We start from the raw sequence: 25,221 nt of genomic DNA on the forward strand, positions 1-25,221 counted from the left end.
GAGGAAAGTCATTAAATCCATGTTTTTTCCCATGACTTGGGCCATCCTGATTAGAAAGGCCAGTAAGTCAACTTGGTAGGGAAGGACCAAGAAACCTAAGACTCACCATGACTCTAGGTCTGTTTTTCCCTTTGTCCATATCCATATCCCCAGTGTCTGCCCACAGCAGCAGCTCAGTCAAGCCTTCTTTGATGGAGTGGCTGAATGCATGCATCAACTAACACAGCAATGTGCCCTCAACTTCTCTGCAGACCTCATGGTAGGAACAGGGAGGAGCCCAGGGGTCTTGTCCTTTGTCTGCTACTTCTAGCTGTGTGACCCCAGCAAAATGCCAGGCCATTTATTGTATTCACAAGGCTCTAAATTGATATAGTTTCTCATCCCAAATGAATGAATATTAAGTCCTCTTTCTTCCCACCCTGCTGTTCCTAGAGAGAAGCTTGGGTGCCTGTAGTTGGGAGAGGAGGAACCTCTGAAGAAATGAGGACACCAGGCTCAGAAGAATCTGCTAGAATAGGGTGACTTCTTTTGGCCTCAGCTGACTCATTTCCAGAAAGAGTGACAACTCCTTCCCTGTCCGAAGGAGGAAGTTGGGGCAGAATCCCATGAGCTCCTAAGGTTACTTATGCCCTGGGATTCTGTTGTGTGTGCCTGTCATAAATAGCCCTAGAGTCAGCAGGTGTGTTACAGGTGACCCATCCCGATTGTCTATCGAATAACATGAGGCTCTCCACAGAATCCCATAAAAGATGAGCCAACTTCTGCTCAGATATCTCCAGCAATGGAGAACTAATTATTTCACAGCCAGTTCCCTCTTTGGAGAGTTTTGATATATGGAAGTGGAGTTTGCCTCCTTTTAACTTCTACCCTTTGTTCCGCTCCTTTGGAATCTCTCAGAGAAAAGAGAATCTATCTCCCATGTAACAGTGGTGAGATTAGATGCCTCACCATAGTCACTGGGATAGGGGGTGGCAGGGTGGCTGATGAGTGGACTCTAGACTGCCTATGTTCAACACCTGCCTCAGCCTCATGCTCATTATTTAATCTTGGGTAAGTAACTGAGGCTCTCTGAACCTCAGTTTCCTTGTCCGTAAAATGGGGCTTAGGAGGGTTGTGGTGAGGATTAAATAAGATAATGTATATAATAGTTATAGGATAATTCCCAGGGCCAATCATGGTGACCAGCATTTTGTATGCACTTAACCCAGTGCCTGGCATAGCCCCTATTTATTTTGCCTATTATTATTACCATTATTGTCATTATCTTTTTCTCTTCTCCAAGTCTAATGTTCTCTGTCTCTTGGGACATTCCTGAGGTGAAATTGTGTCCCATCCCTTGACCTTGGCTATCTTCCTTTCCTGTCCACAATACACAGCTGCTGCTGCATCAGCCCTGAGCACCTTTTAGAGCCATCTCTTGCATATGTCCTCTCTTGCATATGTCCTCTCCTGACAGCTTTGAACATGGCTTCACCACCAGCTGTCAGATGCCCACAGTGTGGTATCATCTTAAGTGCACTTATGTACTTGGGGTCACAAACTAGAGCACATGCAAGTTTTTAATTGGATTGTTCAATGTGCTACATGAAATTGGATTTCCACTCCTCTTGAAGAATGAGAAATTCTGGCTGCACCAGGCCTGCATCCTTGGTACCAGGCCCTGCACCAAATGTGCAGGCTGAATTGAGGCTGCTTCCTTGAGACAGAACACACCAGGACCACCATCCATAGCCATGTAGGCTATGCCCTGCCCCTGGGGCCTGGCTGAGGGGGGTGGGATATAGCCAGTGTACCTGCAAAAGGAAGCCTTTGTGATGTTGAGTCCTTTCAGAAGGCATCTTATTCTGGCTGCACCAAGGTGCCATGTGGCCTCTCTGGCCTACAGCAGGACTCACCACTGCCTCTTCTGTGACATTCCTCCCTGGCCCCTTGTAGGTTTTTGACTTTGAGACCATCATTCTACACATCTGGGCTTTGCAGTATGTGGACAAGACATCTTGTTGACCCTCTTGCACCATCATAATTAATGTTCATAGAATAAGTGGGTGGCAAGTGTGCAGTGGGTCCCTGAAGAGAAGTCTGTGAGGTTTGGCTTCTGAAGGCATTATGGTCTTGTTACTCCAGATGCAGTTACAGCAAGGGATCGTGGCACTCAATGGGACTGTGGCCTATGTTTCCCAGCAAGCATGGATCTTTCATGGAAATGTGAGAGAAAACATACTATTTGGAGAAAAGTATGATCACCAAAGGTAATATTAACTTTGAAAGCATGAGGCCCTTCAGTATTTGATTCCTTCTGCTACAGATGCCTATGCCATTGGTAATGATTGCTAATTCCTTTAATGAATTCTGATTAAACACTCATCAGAGCCAAGTGAGTGTTGGTTTTCTCTTCCTAACCCAAGAGTTCAGGAGAGGTGCCTTCTGCAGACTTGTGATCACACTCTAAGAAATGGATGGAATCAGCACTTCATTCCCAGCACACAGTAGCATATGTTCTGAGGTTCTCTGTGAGAGTGCATATGTAGTCTGACTGGAGAAAGATATATCTGGAAATTTGCTTTAGGCCAAGTAACCAAAACTGCTCAAAATTGTGAGCAGCAAGTACACAATTAATCAGCTCTGAAATTATTAATTGACATCAGTCAACCACAAGAATATATTGCTGTTAATGTCCTCAAAATTATCTAATGGAATAAAAACAAAGTTCATGTCATAATTTTTGTATACACTTTGTGCCATTATCTTTAAGCTCTGGAAAATAATAGCTTTCTATGGTTCTCTGCTGGGTTTGGTATGCTGCTGTGTACATTCTCTCTCTAATGAGAATTCTACAAACACCCATTTAGGGAGATCCTGGCATCATATCCCCATTTTACAGATGACGAAGCTGAAGCTTAGAAGGAGAGTTGACCTGCCCAAGGTCAAGGCTATTAAATGGCAGTGATTGAGTCCTGAATGCCAGGGTAACATCATTTATTCTCACTGGTGTTTCCTGACATCTGGGTCCCCCTGAAACCTCCCTAAGCTCCATGATGCTGAAGTAAAGACTAGTGGAGTTGGCTTTCAAAATCTGCTGTCAGCTTTCCAGTTATGGTCTGGACTTTCATATCTTATTTTTTGAATGCACAAACTGTCCTTGCTGACTGACATTGGCCAGCATGTGTGAGTTCCCAGCAAGAGGTCTATTACTTCCTCTCATCTTCCCTGGCCATGGCATCCTGCTGCCAGGAGGCTCAAGAGTGGCAGGAAGTTCTGATCAGTGCAGGAGTCCTTGGCACCAGTTGCACTGCTCTGCTCAACATTTCCTGGCCTGACTTTACCTGTGCCTCTTCCCTGCCCCACCTGGAATTGCTTTTCTTTCTTCAGTAGCAGGCTAGTAGGAGGTATTCCTATCCTTATCACTTAGAATGTCAGGGCAAATATTTACAAAATACCTGCAATATGCAGGGCCATGAAGGATTATGGGGGACAGAAGGGTGGCTCAGATGCGTCATTACCCCTCAGATGTTCAAGTCCGGGAAGGGGCTGTAAGAGATGTATAGAAATAACAGTGCACCAAGAAGGAATGTGCCAAGTGGCAGGAGGCTGTGCTGGATTGTTCAGTGACAGCAGAAATCATGAGAGGAAAGAGAGGGTAGTGCTTGAATTGGGCCTGGTAGGGTGGATTAAGCATCCTTTGTATGTGGCATCTCTAGCAGAGGCTTTGCTCCTAGGGCAAACATAGTGGCTCTCAGGCCCCAGGAAGGAAGGAAGGTGAAGGGAAGCTTAAGATGGGGGTGGGGGTGTCAAAGGGATGAAGATGTGCTGAGCACTCTGAATCTCATAGTTAAAGATTGGCAAGGGTAATAATATTAATAGTAACCATCAATGATGGAGAATTTGCTATGCACCAGAAATTGTGTTAATGGATTTACATATGTGTTCTTGTTTCCTTCTTACAACACAATCAGAATTATTAACACAATTTTATAGAGTGGAGAGTGAAGATCAGGGAGGTACAGTCACTTCTCCAAGGTTACCCAGCTGGATTCAAATGCAGATTGTTCTGGGGGTGCCTGGGTGGCTCAGTCTGTTAAGTGTCGGACTTTGGCTCAGGTAATGATCTCATGGCTTGTGAGTTCGAGCTCTGCATTGGGCTTTGTGCTGACAGCTCAGAGCCTGAAGCCCACTTCGGATTCTGTGTCTCCCTCTCTCTCTGCCCCTCCCCCTGCTTACTTTCTGTCTCTCTCTCTCTCCTTCAAAAATAAATAAAACATTAAACAACAAACAAAAAACAAAAAACCCACCAAATGCAGATTGTTCTGATTTTAAAGCCCCTGGTTTTTCAAAAAAAAATTTTGTGAGTATAGTTGACACACAATGTTACATTCATTTCAGGTGTACAACATAGTGATTCAACTTCTCTGTATGTTATGCTATGCTCACCTGAGGTGTAGCTACCATCAGATACCATGTAACTCTATTACAATATCATTGAGTAGATACCCTGTGCTGCACCTTTCATCCCCATGGCTTATTTATTCTGTAACTGGAAGGCTGTATCTCCCACTCTCCCTTCAGCCATTTTGCCCATTCCCTCCCCCTCCAACAACCATTAATTTGTTCTCTGTAGTTATGTGTCAGATTCTGCTTTTTGTTTGTTTATTCAGTTGTTTTATTTATTTATTTATTTATTTATTATTGTCTTTGTCTATTCATGCACCAACACCAGTCTGTTTCTTTCTTTCTTTCTTTCTTTCTTTCTTTTTCTTTCTTCTTTCTTTTTAAATATAAATTATTGTCAAATTGGCTAACATACAGTGTGTAAAGTGTGCTCTTCGTTTTTGGGGTAGATTCCCGTGGTTCATCGCTTACATACAACACCCAGTGCTCATCCCAACAAGTGCCCTACTCAAAGCTGATCACTCATTTTCCCCTCTTCCCTACCCACCCCCCATCCACCCTCAGTTTGTTCTCTGTTCTAGGAGTCTCTTATGGTTTGCCTCCCTCCCTCTCTGTAACTATTTTTTCCCCCTTCCCTTCCCACATGGTCTTCTGTTAAGTTTCTCAAGATCCACATATGAGTGAAAACATATGATTTCTGATTGACTTATTTCACTCAGCGTAATACTTTCCAGTTCCATCCACACTGTTGCAAGTGGCACGATTTCATTCTTTCTCATTGCCAAGAACTATTCCATTGTATATATAAACCACATCTTCTGTATCCATTCATCACCTAATGAGCATTTAGGCTTTTTCCATAAATTCGCTATTGAAGGTGCTGATATAAACATTGGGGTACATGTGCTCCCATAAATCAGCACTCCTGTATTCCTTGTAGTATCTACTTGTAATTAGTATCTACTTGTAATTCCTACCAGTGCTATTGCTGGGTCATAGGGTAGTTCTATTTTTTTTGTTTTTGTTTTTTTGTTTTTTTTCAATATATGAAGTTTATTGTCAAATTGGTTTCCATACAACACCCAGTGCTCATCCCAAAAGGTGCCCTCCTCAATACCCATCACCCACTCTCCCTTGCCTCTCACCCCCCATCAACCCTCAGCTTGTTCTCAGTTTTTAAGAGTCTCTTATGCTTTGGCTCTCTTCCACTCTAACCTCTTTTTTTTCCTTCCCTTCCCCCATGGGTTTCTGTTAAGTTTCTCAGGATCCACATAAGAGTGAAACCATATGGTATCTGTCTTTCTCTGTATGGCTTATTTCACTTAGCATAACACTCTCCAGTTCCATCCCAGAACTAGACTCACAAACGTATGGCTAACTAATCTTTGACAAAGCAGGAAAGAATATCCAATGGAAAAAAGACAGTCTCTTTAACAAAGGGTGCTAGTAGAACTGGGCAGCACCATGCAGAAGATTGAAACTAGACCACTTTCTCACACCATTCACAAAAATAAACTCAAAATGGATAAAGGACCTGAATGTGAGACAGGAAACCATCAAAACCCTAGAGGAGAAAGCAGGAAAAGACCTCTCTGACCTCAGCTGTAGCAATTTCTTATTTGACACATCCCCAAAGGCAAAGGAATTAAAAGCAAAAATGAACTACTGGGACCTTATGAAGATAAAAAGCTTCTGCACAGTAAGGGAAACAACCAACAAAACTAAAAGGCAACCAACGGATGGGAAAAGATATTTGCAAATGGCATATCGGACAAAGGGCTAGTATCCAAAGTCTATAAAGAGCTCACCAAACTCCACACCCGAAAAACAAATAACCCAGTGAAGAAATGGGCAGAAAACATGAATAGACACTTCTCTGAAGATGACATCCGGATGGCCAACAGGCACATGAAAAGATGCTCAACATCGCTCCTCATCAGGGAAATACAAATCAAAACCACACTCAGATATCACCTCACGCCAGTCAGAGTGGCCAAAATGAACAAATCAGGAGACTATAGATGCTGGAGAGGATGTGGAGAAACGGGAACCCTCTTGCACTGTTGGTGGGAATGCAAATTGGTGCAGCCACTCTGGAAAACAGTGTGGAGGTTCCTCAAAAAATTAAAAATAGACCTACTCTATGATCCAGCAATAGCACTGCTAGGAATTTACCCAAGGGATACAGGAGTACTGATGCATAGGGGCACTTGTACCCCAATGTTTATAGCAGCACTCTCAACAATAGCCAAATGATGGAAAGAGCCTAAATGTCCATCAACTGATGAATGGATAAAGAAATTGTGGTTTATATACACAATGGAGTACTACGTGGCAATGAGAAAGAATGAAATATGGCCCTTTGTAGCAACATGGATGGAACTGGAGAGTGTGATGCTAAGTGAGATAAGCCATACAGAGAAAGACAGATACCATATGGTTTCACTCATATGTGGATCCTGAGAAACTTAACAGAAACCCATGGGGGAGGGGAAGGAAAAAAAAAAGAGATTAGAGTGGAAGAGAGCCAAAGCATAAGAGACTCTTAAAAACTGAGAACAAGCTGAGGGTTGATGGGGGGTGAGAGGCAAGGGAGGGTGGGTGATGGGTATTGAGGAGGGCATCTTTTGGGATGAGCACTGGGTGTTGTATGGAAACCAATTTGACAATAAACTTCATATATTGAAAAAAAAGGAACTAGAAGCAAAACAATAAAGAAATCCCAAAGCCAGAATAAGAAGTGAAATCATAAAGATCAGAGTGGAAATAAATAATATAGAATAAAAAAACCCCAGTAGAACAAATCAATGAAACTAAGAGTTGGTTTTGTGAAAAAATAAACAAAATTGGTAAACCCATAGCCAGACTTCTCAAAAAGAAAAGAGAGAGGACCCAAATAGATAAAATCACGAATGAAAATGGATTTATCACAACCAATCCCTCAGAAATATAAGCAATTTTCAGATAATACTATGAAAAATTATATGCTAACAAACTGGACAACCTGGAAGAAATGGACAAATTCGTAGACAGCTACACACTTAAAACTCAAATGGGAAGAAATAGAAAATTTGAACAGACCCATAAGAAGTGAAGAAATTGAATCAGTTACCAAAAATCTTCCAACAAATAAGAGTCCTGGGCCAGATGGCTTCCCTGGGGAATTCTACCAGACATTTAAGGCAGAGTTAATACCTATCCTTCTCTAGCTGTTCCAAAAAAATAGAAATGGAAGGAAAACTTCTGGACTTATTCTATGAAGCCAGCATTACCTTGAATCCCAAACCAGACAGAGAGCCCACAAAAAAGGAGAATTACAGGCCAATATCACTGATGAACATGGATGCAAAAATTCTCAACAAGATACTAGCAAATCGAATTCAACAGTGTATTAAAAGAATTATTCACTATGATCAAGTGGGATTCATTCCTGGGCTGCAGGGCTGTTCAATATTCACAAATCAATCAATGTGATACATCACATTAATAAAAGAAAGGATAAGATCCATATGATCTTGTCAATAGATGCAGAAAGAGTATTTGACATAACAGATGAACATAAGGGAAGGGAAACAAAAATAATATAAAAACAAGGAGGAGGGCAAAACAGAAGAGACTCATAAATATGGAGAACAAAACAAGGGTTACTGGAGGGGTTGTGGGAGGGGGTATGCGCTAAATGGGTAAGGGGCACTAAGGAATCTACTCCTGAAATCATTGTTGCACTATATGCTAACTAATTTGGATGTAAATTAAAAAAAAATTAAATTAAAAAAAAGCATTTGACAAAACACAGCATCCTTTCTTAATAAAAACCTTAAAGAAAGTTGGGATAGAAAGAACATACTTAAACATCATAAAAGCCATATATGAAAAGCTCACAGCTAATACAATCCTCAATGGGGAAAAACTGAGAGCTTCTCTCCTGAGATCAGGAACATGACAGGGATGTCCACTCTCAGCACTGTTGTTTAACATAGTGTTGGAAGTCCTAGTATCAGCAATCAGACAACACAATGAAATAAAAGGCATCAGAATTGGCAAAGAAGTCAAACTTTCACTTTTCGCAGACGACATGATACTCTACATGGAAAATCCGAAAGACTCCACCAAAAGACTGCTAGAACTGATACCTTAATTCATCAAAGTCACAGGGTACAAAATCAATGTACATAAATCGGTTGCAGTTTTATACACCAGTAATGAAGCAACAGAAAGAGAAATAAAGAAACTGCACCATTTACAATTGCACCAAGAACCATAAAATACCTAGGAATAAACCTAATCATTTGTGTTTTTTTTTTAATTGCACATGTGAGTGAAATCATATGGTGTTTGTCTTTCTCAGTCTGACTTATTTAATGGACCTAGAGGTCCAACCTAGAGGATGGACCTCTAGGTCCATCCATGTTGTTGCAAATGGCATGATGTCATCCTTTTTAAAGACTGTGTAATATTTCATCACACACACACACACACCCATCACACCCATCACACCCATCACATCTTCCTTTTCCATTCATCTATCAATGGATACGTATGTTGCTTTGATATTTTGGCTACTTTAAATAATGATGCAATAAAAATAGGTGTGCATATATCTTTCAAATTAGTGTACTTGTTTTCTATGGGTAAATACCCTGTAGTGGAATCCCTGGATCACATGGTAATTCTATCTTTAATGTTTGAGAGGCCTCCACATTATTTTTCACAGTGACTGTACCAATTTAAATTCCGAACAACAGTGTATGAGGGTTCCTTTTTCTTCACATCCTTTCCAACACTTGTTACTTCTTGCCTTTTTGATTTTAGCCATTCTGACAGGTTTAAGGTGATATCTCAGTGGTTTTGATTTGCCTGATGAATAATGATGTTGAGCATCTTTTCATGTGTCTTTTGGTCATCTGTATGTCTTTTCTGGAAAAATGTCTACTCAGGTCCTTTGCCTCTTTTTTAAAATCAGATTGGTCTTTTTGGTGTTGAGTTGTAGAAGTTCTTTTATATATTTTGGATATCAATGCCTTATTGGGTATATCATTTGCAAGTACTTTCTCCCATTCAGAAGGCTGCATTTTTTGTTTTGTTGATGGTTTCCTTTACTGTGCAAAAGCCTTTTATTTTGATGGAGTCCAATAATTTATTTTTTCTTTTGTTTCCCTTGCCTTAGGAGACATACCTAGAAAAATATTGCTACAGCCAATGTCAGAGAAATTATGGCCTGTGTTCTTTTCTAGGATTTTTATGGTTTCAGGTCTCAGGTTTAGGTCTTTAATCCTTTTGGAGTTTATTTTTGTGTATGGTGTTATAAAGTCCAGTTTCATTCTTTTACATGTTGCTGTCCAGTTTATTCAGCACCATTTATTGAAGAGACAGTCTTTTACCTGTTGAATATTCTTGTCTCCTTTGTCATTGATTAATGACCATGTAAGCAAGTGTTTATTTCTGGGCTCTCTATTTTCTTCCTTTGATCTATCTATGTGTCTACTGTTATGCCAATACCATACTGTTTTGATTACTACAGCTTTGTATTATATCTTAAAATCTGGAATTGTGATACCTCCAGCTTTTTTTTTTCTTTCTCAAGGTTGCTTTGGCTACTTGGGGTCTTTTGTGGTCCCATATAAATTTTAGTATTATTTGTTCTAGTTCTGTGAAAAATGCTATTGGTATTTTGATAGGGATTGCATTGAATCTCTAGATTGGTTTGGATAGTGTGGACATTTCAAATTCTTCCAATCCATGAGCACAGTGTATATTTCCATTTATTTGTGTCATCTTCAATTTCTTTCATCAGAATTTTATAATTTTCAGAGTACAGAACTTTCATTTCCTTGGTTAAGTTTATTCTTAGGTAGTTTATTATTTTTTCATACAATTGTAAATGGAATTATTTTCTTAATTTCTCTTTCTGCTACTTCATTATTAGCTTATAGAAATGCTACTGATTTCTGGGTATTAATTTTGTATCCTGTAACTTTATGGAATTCATTTGTTACTTGTAGTTTTTTGGTGGGGTCTTTAGGATTTTCTATGTATAGTTTCTTTTTTAAATATAAAATTTATTGTCAGACTGGTTTCCATACAACACCCAGTGCTCATCCCAACAGGTGCCCTCCTCAATACCCATCACCCACCCTCCCTTCCCTCCCAGCCCCCATCAACCCTCAGTTTTTAAGAGTCTCTTATGGTTTGTCTCCCTCCCTCTCTAACTTTTTTGTTTCCTTCCCCTCCCCCATGGTCTCCTGTTAAGTTTCTCAGGTATAGTTTCATGTCATCTGCAAATAGTGACAGTTTAACTTCTTTGCCAATATGAATGCCTCTTATTTCTTTTCCTTGTTTGATTGCTATGGCTAGAACTTCCAGTACCATGTAAAATAAAAGTGGCAAAAGTAAATATCCTGGTCTTGTTCCTGATTTTAGAGCAAAAGCTCTCAGTTTTTCACCATTGAGTATGATATTTGGTGTGTGACTTTTTCATATATGGCCTTTATTATGTTGATATATATTTCCTCTAAACCCACTTTTTTTGGGAGTTTTTATCTGAAGGATGCTGGATTTTGTCAAATGCTTTTTCTGCATCTATTGAGATGATCATATGATTTTCAGCCTTCATTTTGTTGAGGTGGTGTATTATGTTTATTGATTTGCAAATAATGAACCATTCTTGTGTCCCCAGAATAAAACCCACTTGATTGTGGTGAATGATCGTTTTAATGTATTGTTAAATGGGGTTTGCTAATATTTTGAGGATTTTTGCATCTATGTTCATCAGGGATATTGGCCTTTCTTCCTTCTCTCTTTCTTTCTTTCTTTCTTTCTTTCTTTCTTTCTTTCTTCTTTCTCCTTCCTTCCTTCCTTCCTTCCTTCCTTCCTTCCCCCCTCTCTCCCCCTCCATACCTCCCTCCTTCCTTCCCTCCCTCTCTTTTTTGTGTTCTTTGTATGGTCTTGGTATCAGGGTAATGCTAGCTTCATAGAATGTATTTGGAAGCTTTCCTTCATCTTCTATTTTTTGGAATAATTTGAGGAGAATAGGTATCAACTCTTCTTTAAATATTTGGTAGAATTCACCTGTGAATCCATGTGGCCCTGGACTTTAAGTTTTGGTAGTTTTTAAAAAATATATTATTACTGATTTAATTTTATTACTAGTAATTGGTCTGTCAAAAATTTCTATTTCTCCCTGATTCAGGTTTGGAAGATTGTGTAATTAATTCTAGGAATTTATCCATTTCTTCTAGGTTGCCCAATTTGTTGTCATATAATTTTTTATAGTATTCTCTTAGAATCTTTTGTATTTCTGTGGTGTCCATTTTTACTTCTCGTCTTTCATTTCTGATTTTAATTATTTGGGTCATTTCTTTTTCTTGATGAGTGTTTATCAATTTTGTTTATCTCTTCAAAGAATCAGCTTTTGGTTTAATTGATATTTTTTCCTGGTTTGTTTTAGTCTTTACATCATTTATTTCTCCTCTGAGCTTTATTATTTTCTTCCTTCTACTCATCTTGGGCTTTGTTCTTCTTTTTCTAATTCCTTTAAGTATAAGTTTAGATCATTTGAGTTTTTTATTGCTTTTTAGGAAGGCCTGTATCACTATATACTTCTCTGTTAGAACTACTTTTGCTGTGTCCCAAGGATTTTGAACCATTGTGTTTTCATTTTCATTCGTCTCCATGGCTTTTTTTTATTTCTTCTTTGATTGCTTCATTGACCCATTGATTGTTAAGTATCATGTTGTTTAGACTCCACGGATTTGTGTTTTTCCAGAATTTTTTCTTGTGATTGGTAGTTTTATACCTGCTGTAATTAGAAAAGATGTGTGCTATGATTTCAGTCTTCTAAAATTTATTGAGGCTTGTTTTGTGGCCTAATATGTGATCTATTCTGGAGAATGTTTCATGTGCACTCAAAAAGAATGTATATTCTGTTGTTTTTGGATAGAATGTTCTTTATATATCTCTGAGGGTCATCTGGTTTAATGTGTCATTCAAAGACACTGTTTTCTTACTCATTTTCAGCCTGAATGGTCTATCCACTGATGTACATGGGATGTTAAAGTCTTCTACTATTATTGTATTACCATCAATTTGTCTCTTTATATTCATTAATATTTGCTTTATGTATTTAGGTGCTCCAATGTTGGATACATAGATATTTACAATTGTTATATCCTCTAGTTAGATTGATCCCTTTATCATTATGTAATATTTTGCCATTATAATACTGACATAATTTATCATTATGTAATACTTTGTCTCTTACTACAGTATTTGCTTTAAAGTCTATTTTGTCTAATGTAAATATTACTACCTTGCCAAAGCCCCTGATATTAACCACCATGTATACCACTCCTAAAGGTGGCATGTGGACATGATGCTCAGGGCTATGCCCAGCTTCTGCTCCAGGGTATTGAGTGCTGCCAGGGGCCAGTGTGCCAGCTGAAGGGTAACTACTCATGATCTGCCTGCTCACTCTCTTGCTGGTAACCTTTGTTGGGAAGGTGTGTCTTGCAAAGTCTGAGTTGTGAGACTTTCCCATTGTCATGCATTGAGAAAGAGGATCCCAATGATGGTGATGATGGTAATGATATCAATTAACCAATAAATCAATTAGTCAACTAATTAACCTTTGTGGAGGCAGGAGGCCTTTCAAGTGGTACAGAAACCTAGGGTCCAGTGGCTGGAACTGGCTGCTCCTTGGTTAGGGCATGAGCTTGAACTCCATGGAATTCAGAGCAGGAACCAGTTCCTGAAGAAGCTATGTGGTGTACTCTGGTTCCCTGGGAGAGATTCTATCTAGAGTGGGGGCAGTCTGAGTGGGAATGAGGTACAGAGAAAACCCAGGGAGGAGGGTGTGAAATTTTCTCATAGCTTGGGATCTGGACATCTCTGAGTTCCTGCCTACTAACTTATTGACTTTCCTGGATCCCTTGCTCTCAGTCCCCCAAGGAGAGGGACTGGGGTCATGCCCAGTAGGTCATGGGATCCCCAGCATGATGGGGGATCCTGTCCTTTGCAGGATGAGTGGCTGATCTGAGCATCATGGCTACTGAGAGTTGGTTAGGGTCTTGCCCATTAGAGTCCCTACAGGCTGGACCAGGGCTAGAAAGTGCACAATGCTGAAGGATATTCCAAAGGGCTGGGAGGTCTAAGGAACTGAGATCTTATTCCTGCTTGGCCTCTCTGCTCCTCAAGCAGCATTCTCTGTGCCCAGTGTCCAAAAGTGTCTCAGGTGGAGAAAGGTTGCTTTCTCCAACCTTGTAGGAGTTACTGGTGGATAGAGGACCATCTTGGCACAGATGTCAGAATCATCATTAGTAATCACCCCAACATCCTGCTATTATACCCTCCACCAACACACATCTCTTAGCCCACACTTGTCACTCCCTTCTCTGACTCCCAAGAGCAGTGCTAGCAGTTGGTGCCCCCAGTTTTGTTTTTCAGAGGTTCCATGTGCATTGATGTCATCTTCCCCTCAAGGCAGGAAGCCTGTGAGGGGAGGGGCCATCCCTGACTCAACTCCACATAAGGAGTGTGGGGATGCCTATGAGTCAAGGGGAAACTGTCCTTGGGACATCAAAGATGAAGCAACTGGCCACCTCCCTGCCTTACCCCATTGACACCAGCAATGCCTTTCCAGGCAACCCAGGGAAGAAATTGTGTCTTTTGTTATCACACTGAAATTTCTGTCCACAGGTATCAGCACACGGTTCGTGTCTGTGCCCTCCAGAAGGACCTGAGCAACCTTCCTTATGGAGACCTGACTGAGGTGAGCAGAGCTGGGAGCTCAGCTCCACTGCAGTGGCATGGCAGCATGGCTGCCCAGGTGGAAAGGGGGAGGCTGACAGGCCCCAGTTCCATCCACATTTAGATGCCCTGGAGGACAGAAAGGTCCTAAGAAATGTGGGACCAGCCAGGTTCTACCATCCTGAATTCTCCATCTTGTTTTATTCTTGGGGGATTATTACAATGGATGTGGTACCAACTCCACCTGTGTTGGGTTCAGCATTGTAACTCCTGGGGCCATTCCCAGTCTGCCTATTATCTTAGAAAATGTTTCTGTTGGAAGCTGCTTCCTTATCTCATGGGCTGGCTCTGTCCTCTAAAGACAGAGGTCCAGGGGTGCTGCATTGTGGCTGGAGTCTCAAGGGCCCCTTCTTGCCTCATTTTCTCTGCCCTCCAAACATTACTCCCAGCTGCTTGTCCCAAGAGCTGCCTGCGTCCTTGGTGGAGTCTGCCAACTCGGGTGACTTGGGTGGGGAGAAGTCACTGTGCCATCTTCCTGTCTCCCGATCCCAGTGTGTCCTCTGCTTAGTCTCCACACTTTGCCAACCCCCTAAAGGATACCAGAGAGCTAAAGCATCTTGAAGAAAGACCAGTTTGGAACACATTGCCTTTCTCTGCTGGTGCCCTTAATGTGCCTGTGTCAAGGAAATGGTCACCACAGCCATCCTGGCCTGGCATTCAGGACCTCTCTTGCTGCAGTCCTGGCCCACCTTCCCAGGGTTTGCTTCTACTCATCCCTACCTGCCCACCTAAGTGTGCACTTGCCTTCTAGCTTTCAGACCTCTGTTTTTGCTATTGTTACCACCCTTTGAGTTCTAACCCCAAATCCACCCCCTGGAGGGGGAGACTTCCCTTTCTTGAATCTTGTGGACTGATGTAATTTGCCCCAGAATACTTGGCTTATGCTTCTCAGTTGGCATTTGTTAAATCCTGCTTTGCACCATTATTATGTGTGTAACTGACCAGGCCTCCACTTTCTGCTAATATGTGAGCTCACAGTAGATGGGAGACTTTTTTGGTCCAGCTTCATATGTCTTTCCCCAGTGCTCAACCCAATGCCTGGCTGAATATAATGGGGGTTCACTTTGGGGTCAGTTGGACAGAATAACCTATAGTAGACTATCTACCTTTTCATCTCTTCTACAAATACTCAATGAGTGCCTGCTCTGGGTCAGGTGTGGTGCCAGGCCTTACAGATATAGTGATGAACAAGGTAGACATGCCTTCTGCCTTTGTAGAGCTTAGAAATCCTAGTGGGGGTTGGGAGTTGATCCACAAGCAAGCAAATAGAGACCCCCCTTGTCCATCTGCTCCCAACCTCTTCTCCCTCCTGTTCACCTGTCCACTCTCCCAGATCTTTCTGCTCAACAGTTCCCTTTGGTGTTAGTGGTCAAGACATAGCCCCTCCCTATGGTATATGCACCGGAATGGGGCTGTTGTAAGCTAGGTCCCCCCCACTCAACATTGGAACGAGTTTTTCCCCTAGTTGCCACCGTCCACCAGGCTTTCTGCAGAAGCAAATATTCTACTTCCCAAGGCATATGATGCAGTCCAGGGTCCTTATAAGGGGTGGATGAGCTGGGACATAGTAATGATCAGAAGAGTCTTGCGAAGCTTCAAGAAGTTCTTGCTCCCTGAGGACTGCAGGGTGGGGTTGGAGCCTAGAGATGGGCAGTAGTATTGCTCCTGTCTACAGATTGGGGAGCGGGGCCTCAACCTCTCTGGGGGACAGAGGCAGAGGATCAGTCTGGCCCGTGCTGTCTACTCGAACCATGAAATCTACTTGCTGGATGACCCCCTGTCAGCAGTGGATGCCCACGTGGGGAAGTATGTCTTTGAGGAGTGCATCAAGAAGACGCTCAGCGGGAAGACCATCGTTCTGGTGACCCACCAGCTGCAGGTGACTGGGACTGGCAGGATCCATGAGGCCATAGGATGGGTGTGGCACCTAATGCTCACAGAGTCTTCTCTTCTGCCTAAACCTGCCTCTCCCATCCGAGGTTGTCTTCACCTGGACAGGGTCAGGGAGGGAGCAAGGTGTGTAGGTTACATTCATGATTCTCCCAAGCCATCCCATCTTTCATATAGCCCTGCCTGATCCTCTCTGTGCATGGCTCCTATTGGTCCTAACTTTGGATTCAGTGGGGCTGAGACCTTTCTTTACTAGAAGGTAGATTCTCCAGGAGCAGTGGACCAGGCCAGGAGGTCCTGGGAGTGGGATAGGGGGCCCAGATGTCCCTGGTATCACTAACCAGGGGGAAAGGCTGGAGACCAGGACTTTCAGGCTAAGGCAAGACTCTTCTCCTTGCTCAGAGCCACTCTCTCAGGCTTAGGAACATGAATCTTGCTGAGGGGTTACTGAGCTTGCCTTGAATGGCTTGGCAGGTTGGGGAAAGTTCTCACAATGTCAACTTCATCGAGGGTTATGAATGCCTTGATGAATCAAAGGAATCCAAAACTCCCCTCCACTCTGAGACAAACCAGATTTCCCCCTGACTCTTCCTCTCCACAGTGAGCCCCTAGAGGTGTGTGGTATGTTCGTGTATATCTGTGTGTATATACATGTGTACATCTCCTGCTGGAGGAGAGATCCCACAGGAGTGACCTACATTGAGAGGACTGTTGGAGCAGAAATCCTGTTCTTTCCTCTCCTACCACCTATGGGGAAAATGTTCAACAGGGGCCTGGTCTGGGGGTAAGAAGCAGACCTCATGGCCTTTGCATGGGTAAGTCAACCTAGGGAAGGGGGAGGCAAATGAGGTTTCCATGGCTACAGGATGTTCTGGCCAAATTTTCTAAGATCTTCTATCAGTGTCTAGAAGGGCCAGCTTGAGAAGAGGGAAATTTTTTAAAGACCTAGGAAAACTGTTTCTTCCCATTGCTGTAGCTCTGCTTCCAGCCTCTTTGCTGAGGATTGGAGTTCTCAGAATAAACTCCAAGCATCTGAATTTTGGGTTCCCTCTGAGTGGGCTCAATCACCTCTGGGAAGCATCCAGTGGAGCTGGTACAGACAAGTTCCTCAGCTGGCCAGTCGTCAGAGTGGAAGAGAAGGTTGGATTTCTTCTGGACCCCCATGAGGCCAGTGGAAATGGGGTCTCACCCAGCCAGGGTGCTAAATGTTGTAACCACAGCTCTGCACTGTGAAGGTCCAATTCTTGGAGACCACCTGTAGTGGGGAGGGCTGTCTTCCTGAGGGGTTCTGGGTATCTGGAGGGGGACTTGTGGCCCCTGACAAATGTGGGCCATGGCTGTCCTTGTAGGAGTTCTGACTGGGGAGTCATCACATCAGACTGTTGGAGTCTTTGAACCTTGATGACTAATAGCATGACCCCAGGCAAGAAATATCTTTTCCCCAGGCCTTAGTCTCCTCAAAGAGTCTACCTTTCTCCAAGGTCATTGTCCCTCACTTTTTGAGTGTTGAAAAATGCAAGCATCCACAAGATGGCACTGGAGTCTCAGTCCAGCTGTCCATTGTTAGGGAAGAGGGGGCTCAGAGCCCCTGAACCAGAGCCCCTGGGTTTTCTAGAACATTTCTCTGCTGCTTTTACTTTTGGGCCCATAGCCAATCTGGACGCTTCCCAGGGCTTGGGCTGGACAATTGTTCTTCTACTTGAGGAAACAAATGAAATAAGAGCTGCGGTTGCCACTGAAATCTAACCCAGGGTCAGATTTTGTGAGTTTGCAGAACAAAACTGCTCAAATCATGCAGGATCTCACTGGTGTGAACTGGGGAGGGAGGGTGCTCACTAGCCAGAGGACCTTCACCAGGAGCTCCCTTGGCTGCAATGTGGGCCCTCACAGGTAGAAAAGGCTTTGGGGCTGTTGCAGGCCCCATACCAATGTCTCAATTTCCATATCTGGAGAATGGACTGGTAACAAAGCTGCCACTTCCTTACTGGCTTGTGGGAGATTGAGAGATAAGAGACAAAACAAGATCAGGCTTTGAAAGGTAAGAAGATGCTGTATAAAGGCTAGATGTTATTTTCAGGAAAAAGAACCTCTCAGAGAGAGTCTCAACTGGACATTAAAAGCCAGTCTGTTCCTGCTTTGGCTGTCTGGGAAAGTGGACAAGAAGCTGAGTCATTAGTCCAAGGGAGGCAGAAAGGCTGGAGCTGTGCAAGCTGTCAGAATGGCTGTCATTTGGCCTTTTGAGCACCTTCCCCATTTCCCCAACACCCAATGGGGAGAGCAATGACCAAATGTAGCCACTTCTCTCAAGCTTCTAATCAAGTACATGAAAAGCTGATTTGACCATGGGTAGATCCTGGGTACAGGGAAAGACTTCTGGCCTATATTGCAAAGGCTTCTTTGGGCAAAACTGTCTTAAATCTCATAGCATCTTGCCCCTGTATGAGGGACTTTCTGATCTTAGATGGGTTGACCTGACCCTCACTCCAAATGGGAGGAAACCCCTTTTAGCAGAACTCTTTGATTTCAAGAGTGATATGCAAATGAAGGGAACTCAAACCAGGAAAATAGAAGTGCTTTGGGCAAAAAATGTGGGATGCCATATTAAATGTAGTTATATTTTTATTGTACAGATAAATCTGGTGTAAATTCCTGAGGCCAGGGGGTATGGCTTGGTGGCCGGGAACTGCTCCATGTTCTGCTTCTTGTGGGCTAGATGAGGATGATGAGGTGGGCTTGTAACTTTATAGCAGCAGAGTAAGGCTGTTGCTGGGGTCACATTTCCCCTTTCCACCAAACTTCGTCTTGCAGTAACTTGTCAATTTTATATTCCAAATTCTCCTGCTCCCCGATCTGATTTCTTAGCAAGGCAGCTCATTTAGGGAACAGTAGGAAAGGAAGAGTCAATGTGCATCATAGTGACAACCAGAGGCTCCCTTTGTACTTGTGACACCAGTGTTCACTAGATCAGTGCTTCTCAACTGGGGGCCATTTTGCCATTTAGAGGGCATTTGTCAATATCTGGAAACATTTTTGCTTGTCACAACTGGGATGGGGGTGCTATTGGCATCTAGTGGGTTAGAGAGCAGGGAGGCTGCTAAATATCTTACTATGCACAAGACAGCCCCCCCGTTCTGCCCCAACAACAAAGAATCATCTGGCCCTCAGTGCCAATAGTGCCAAGGTTGATAACCTCTGCACTAGAGGAACTTGGAACACCACTGGATGGGAGTTTGGCACCACACTCTTCTCTTACCAGGCAGAAGTTCACTATAGGTCACTTTAATATCTCTGCAGTTCTTGGAGTCTTGTGACGAAGTCATTTTGTTAGAAGATGGAGAGATTTGTGAAAAGGGAACCCACAAGGAGTTAATGGAGGAGAGAGGGTGCTATGCAAAGCTGATTCACAACCTCCGAGGGTTGCAATTCAAGGTAACTCTTTGTACTGGGGTGCAAGAGATGGGGTCCCTCCTTTGCAGTCTCCAGCCTGGGAGAAGTCCTGTCATTTAGCTTTCAGAAGGTATGTCATTTTGTCTCCAGGATCCTGAGCACATTTACAATACAGCCATGGTGGAAGCCCTTAAGGAGAGCCCCACTGAGAGAGATGGAGATGCTGGTACAATCTGAGTTCGAAACGCTCTTCTCTTATTGCCCGTGGCTCATGAGCAGACACAGATCTCTCTTTATTTCTCACCCTAGTTTTGGATCCAGGAGATGGGAAAGATGAAGAAAAAGAACCTGAAACGGACTCAGAATTTGTAGACATAAAAGGTATTTGCTATTCGTTCCCTCAGTTACATAGTCGTAAATATTGGGTGAGCATCCACCATTCTTGATAGAGAAATGTGGGCACAGTGTATGTCCTTTTGGGCAGCTAGGATTATACAGTTTACCATCATGTGAGCCTAGGGGTTCAACTGCCTGAGTCCAAACTCTGACTCAACCAATTACTAGTTTTATGAGTTTGTGCAAGACACTTGGCCACTCTGAACCTTAGTTTCTTAATCCATAGAATGGGAAAATAATACTACCAACTCCTGGTTCTTACAAAGATTACATGAGAAACTGCAGATAAAATGATTAGCCCAGTGCCTGACATACAGTAACCCTCAAGAGTAGTTATTACTGTTATTAGTTAGAAAGGTCAAAGCACAGCACATAGATTGATTAAAGGCAAAACACACATAGGAGCTGTTTCACACTCTTTATGGGAAGCATTGAGAAAGGATTTTGCAGCCGTGAAAAGATTAGGACTAAGTATTCTTCTCTGTGCTGGGCACCATGTTAGTCTGTGTGGACAAAAATATGCCCCTTGTCTCAAGACCTTATGGTCTGGTGGGGGTCACAGGAAAGGGGATAATCAGAGGAACTGGACTCAGGGTAATGGGGATTTGGGGTGGACATAACAAGTCAGGGAGGGCCTTACAGAGGGGAAAACCTGGGGACTGGTCCCCAGAGTTTTCCGGGGTCACTGTCATAAGAAGGTGGGGGCTGGGGGGATTTGGAGTTGAGGGCAGGATGGAATTCTGGGAAGGAAGAGAGGAGAGATGTGGGAGATAAGCATGGTGAGGGTATCGTCAGGCTGCCTCTTCTCATCCCCACCCTGCATCCATTCAACACTTGTTGAGCATCTACCGGGTGCGCTGCCCAGGGCTGGGCACCAAGCAGACAGGGGTCTAGATCCACCACTTCTTTCCTCAAAGTGCCCATAATGAGGTGGCTTTCCAAGTTAGAGCTCTGTTCCTCAATAATGTGTAGCTGGAAAAAAACCCCTCAGTGTATTTAATCAAGTTTAAGATACCATCCATTTTAAGATCACCATCGTTTTATGTACCACTTAGAAAGAAAAATCTTTGCCAATTAGATGATATGGCATACTACAGAATGGAAGGCACATCCTGATTTCAGAGATGTTAAAATGTGAAAAAAAATGTGAGTCTTTGAATTGAAATTTGGCACCATTAATGGTGCTTGTGACAAATGCATGCATGTTTGGAAAGACAGCATATTTTTATCGCTCTGGAGGCTGCCAAGGCTGAAGTGAGGTACTTGCCATCTCTTTCGTGCCTTCTCAGGAAAGCTCCAGGCTGCCCAGGATGTGAGCTCCTGTGACCAGAGTAAATCCTGCTCCTCTTTTCTTTCTCATCCCCCTTCTCTGGAGGGGAAATCGAACATGTGAAATGCTCTGAAAGTTATAGGAAAGGAGCCAGTTAAAGGTGGCAGTGCCCAGCATGCCTGGCATCAGGGCATTTTTTAAAGCACAGCAAGGTGAACAGAGAATCAGCAACATTCCAGGCTGGGCTGGCAGGCTGCAAGGGGATTTGACCAGTTCCTTTTGTGCTCCAGGATGCTGTTCGTTATGCTCTGCCAACCCACCTGGGCATCTCATTTTACAGGCCCGGGGAGAAACACAACGAAAGTCAGGCTGAACATTTCAAAGAAGCACAAAGGTTCCCAGGCAGAGGGTACAATAGTAGCTTTATTCATGGAGGCACATTTGAGGTGTGACAGCTATCCCTCTCAGAACAAGATGCAGTGGGTCTGTGTGCAGGGGCAGCCTCGGGTCTAGCTCTATTTATCTCTGTTTATAAAAGCTATGTATGGTGTAGGATTCTGCTTTGGAGCTGGCATTTTCATGCTTCTCTATGAAGAAGAAGAATGGGATGAGTACTCGGTTCTGACTGCTGGATGTTTAGCCAAACATCCGTATACCTCTGGATGTGGTTTCCATGAGAATTTGATGGTCATTTTCCTTTCCCTTTGGAAAGTGGAGAGGACTTGGGGCAGCCACATGGATGGAATCAGGAGCCCATGCAGTGGCTGACCAAGGAGATGCCCTGGGTTTCTTCTTTGAGGCGTGAGCTTTGAGAAGACAAGAGCCACCTGGTTCCTGGTCACCCTGCAGTAACTGCTGTGGGTGCCTTTAGCACTTCAGCGCATGTAGCCTGACTCCCAGCTGTATTCCTTTGCCCAGGGGCTCTCTCTGGAAACTGCCAGCCTCAGGTCAAGCTAGAAGTGCTGGCAAATTAACCCCCCTGCAGGGAGGAGCCCTCATCCAGTGGCCAATGGGAGTTGTAGAAATATCCCAGATCCCTCTGGTCAGGTGAAAAGCCTGCTCCACACTGGCTCTGACATTTCTCTACATGAGATTAAGCTCCAGTTGTCCACAGGGATCTCTGGCTTGGTGATCCCTTGGTGAGATGCCTTTTTGTTGCTGCCTTTCCTTCCCTTTCCTACTCCCTCAAGCTCCTGAATAAGCTGCATGCACTCATACCCTCTTCTTAGAAACAGCTTCTGGAGAACTAGACCACAGCAATCCATATCCCAAGGCTGAGCACATAGTAGGTGCTTAATAAACATTTCTTGAAAGATTGAAAGCCACTTGTCTTACAGGGCTGTGATGAGAAAATAACACAAGAAAAAGTGTGTTGGGAATTTCAAAGCATAGGATAAATGGAAGGAGGGGGTGGAACTGCCGCCCCTTCTGATGGTGGTGTGGGGTATGCAGGAGAGGTGTGCCTGCCCCTCTGGGCTCCTGCCCTACCAGCAGGTGACACAGGACTTGTGTCTGTCTCTGTAGTTCCTCTGCACCAGCTCGTCCAGACTGAATCCCCTCAGGAAGGAACCGTGACCTGGAAAACGTATCACACGTACATTAAGGCTTCTGGAGGTTTGATATAAAACAACGGGTTTCTTGATTTAATTTGCATTAAAAAAAACCGTCCTCAAACTGTTGGGTTCACATTTTATAATTTCCTTGACAATTACTCCTTTTATGCTGGACCCATTTGTCAATGCTTTTATTCCCCACTTCCCCCCATCTCCTCCTCCCCGGGCCTAAAAATCTGAAGTCTGATAATACAGCCTTTTAAATGGAATCACCCTTTATCTCCATTAAAGCTGCCAGATGCTATTTATTGAAACTGAATGAACAGCAGCATGAACCAGCCATGGTTCTTCCGCACCTCGCTGCCTCATGACTGAGTACAGCAGCCATCCGCTCATAGCCTGCCTTCGGTGCAAGATTCCCATCTCAGTGTGCAAATACCTTAAACTTTTATTTCTTGTCTCTCCCCAGCAAGACGGTTTTTTTATTTGTTTGTTTGTTTGAAGAATATCAAGTTGCTTCTATTAAGGTGCATTTGGTGGTTTTTGTCAATATATTGGCAATTTGGACCCATTTTCCAACCAGGTAGAACACACGTCCCCATTGGGGTTCAGGGTCTCAACACCCAGACTTGTGGTAGTAGCCTGGAAGGTGGTTCCCAGGGGCGGGGACCCTGTTCCTGCAGGCTTTGAATTTCCCATCAGGGTTGGACCCACAGCAGACTCCTCCTCTGTAACTCTCTGGACCTCTCCCCTCCTCTTGTAGGGTACCTTCTCTCTCTCTTTGTGGTGTCCCTCTTCCTCCTGATGATCGGTAGCTCTGTCTTCAGCAATTGGTGGCTGGGTCTCTGGCTAGACAAGGGCTCACAGGTGAGTTTCCCTTTGGCCTTGGGGAATGTTGAGTCAGTTGATGGATAGTAGGAACACACACAATGAGCCTGCCACTGCCCCTTTCCATGAAGTTGAGATCAGCTGCCTACACAATTCAAGTCCTGAAATCCCCTTTGATTTTTCAAGACAAGCAGGGCATCTGGATTTCTCTGTGCCACCTTCAGATTTTAAAGGATTAGCTAAGAAGATTGTGGTTGTGCCAGGCAAACTCAGCATGTCTGTGGAGTCATGCCTGTGTAGGACAGAGTCAGTCTTGCAGCCTCCACTGTGAGGCACCTCTCAGGAGGCCCTGGAGGGGCCCAGGGAAACCTAACATGGACTTTAACCTTCCTGCCTCTGAACATATACTGGCATCTTATTGTTGACACTGTGGGTGTCTGAGTGTTCCTTCTCTTTCTGCTCTCCAAAGTCCCTCTACAGGAATGGGATATGCAAAAGCCAGATTTAGTCCCTGGTTGTGCTGCAGAAGCACCGTGTATCTTTCTGAGACACTGGGTATCTGCCACCCAAGGCTCTTCTCTAGACCGCAGCCCCACCTGGGAAGGACTGATAAGTCTGCTCTTGCTGGAGCTTGCTAAAAACTCTCCTAGCTTTTGGCCGATGGCTTCTAAGCTTTCCTGGAGCCCCTGGGAATGCTGTGGGTGCATCCTCCAAGTTTACATTTTGGTATAGTGCTGTTGCTATGACAACCAAAGTGAGAAGGCATTGGGGAGACATAGGCAGGGGAGAAGTCACTACAGCTCTCCCGGAGGTTGGCACAGCTTCCTGGGGTCATTCCCAAGGGGAGAAGCCAGTGGGTGCCCTGCACTGTGCAGGAAGAGAGCCATCTCTGGAATATTCCCCCAGATCCTCACTGGCTCATGAAGAGCTCAAGGTTTCTGGTCTGGATGGAACCTCCTCCTAGGTGTGGTGCTTCCTCAGTGAGCCAGCGCCATTGGCTAATTGAGCATGCAGCAGTGATGGCAGACCCAGGTGTTTGCCTGGCCCCCCCAGACACTGTGGGCACAACCTGATGCATAGTGAAGACTCCTCAGTTCAAGCTGGGCCTTTCATCAATTAGCTCCCTAGGGATGCTTTTGCTTTTATGGGTGTTCATCCATCAGCTGTCACCTCTGGTTTACATTTCCGCTATTGCTGTAATCAGCAAAATGGCATTTAGAAGAAAGATGCTTGTTTGCTCCCCAAAGGCAGTCTTGACTTTCAGCACATGGCTCAGAGAAAAATGGAACTGCCAATTTCTCGGGAGGAAGAGATGGCTTCTCCCTAGAAATGTTAGCAAAAATGTGTGTTCTACGCCCCCCACCCCCAGCAGGATGGAGCTGCATGTGGTCTTCTTGAATTTTCCTAGAGTCCTGTGGTTCACCAGTCTCCCTCCTCCCCACCAGAGACTTCAGGGAAGTGGACCAATGCCTTCCAAGGTGCCCCTTAAGGAAAGGAAAGGGAGGGGGTTGTGGAGCTGGTCCACCCTACAGAGAGACCCCCCACAAATCCCTAAAGGTCTGGTGGCTTCTGCCAGGCAGGTTCCTGATACCCTGTCCTGTATGGGCTGCCTGAGGGCTGTTCAGCTAGCCTCTTGGCATCCAGAGTTCCTGTGCTTCTGTAATCTTCCTGGCCCAATATCACCTCTTGTCTCCTGAGGTGTAGCTA

The 25,221-nt window shown here is 44.0% G+C and overlaps 1 protein-coding gene across 2 annotated transcripts in view; it reads left to right on the plus strand.

The window, feature by feature from the left end:
- LOC125917046 (ATP-binding cassette sub-family C member 12) overlaps nucleotides 1–25,221 on the plus strand; it is a 62,284-nt gene that overhangs the window by 15,353 nt on the left and 21,710 nt on the right. The window contains exons 9-16 of one of the 2 annotated variants that reach the window (XM_049623303.1): nucleotides 2,125–2,249; nucleotides 14,080–14,152; nucleotides 15,866–16,069; nucleotides 19,375–19,509; nucleotides 19,618–19,693; nucleotides 19,777–19,848; nucleotides 22,658–22,747; nucleotides 23,450–23,553. In XM_049623303.1, coding sequence (XP_049479260.1) covers nucleotides 2,125–2,249; nucleotides 14,080–14,152; nucleotides 15,866–16,069; nucleotides 19,375–19,509; nucleotides 19,618–19,693; nucleotides 19,777–19,848; nucleotides 22,658–22,747; nucleotides 23,450–23,553 — 879 coding nt within the window. The remainder of the gene's footprint in view (nucleotides 1–2,124; nucleotides 2,250–14,079; nucleotides 14,153–15,865; nucleotides 16,070–19,374; nucleotides 19,510–19,617; nucleotides 19,694–19,776; nucleotides 19,849–22,657; nucleotides 22,748–23,449; nucleotides 23,554–25,221) is intronic. The other variant, XM_049623302.1, reaches the window with a different exon arrangement.

Source organism: Panthera uncia, unplaced genomic scaffold (genome assembly GCF_023721935.1).
Source record: "Panthera uncia isolate 11264 unplaced genomic scaffold, Puncia_PCG_1.0 HiC_scaffold_1426, whole genome shotgun sequence".
In the NCBI taxonomy this organism is placed as follows: domain Eukaryota; kingdom Metazoa; phylum Chordata; class Mammalia; order Carnivora; family Felidae; genus Panthera; species Panthera uncia.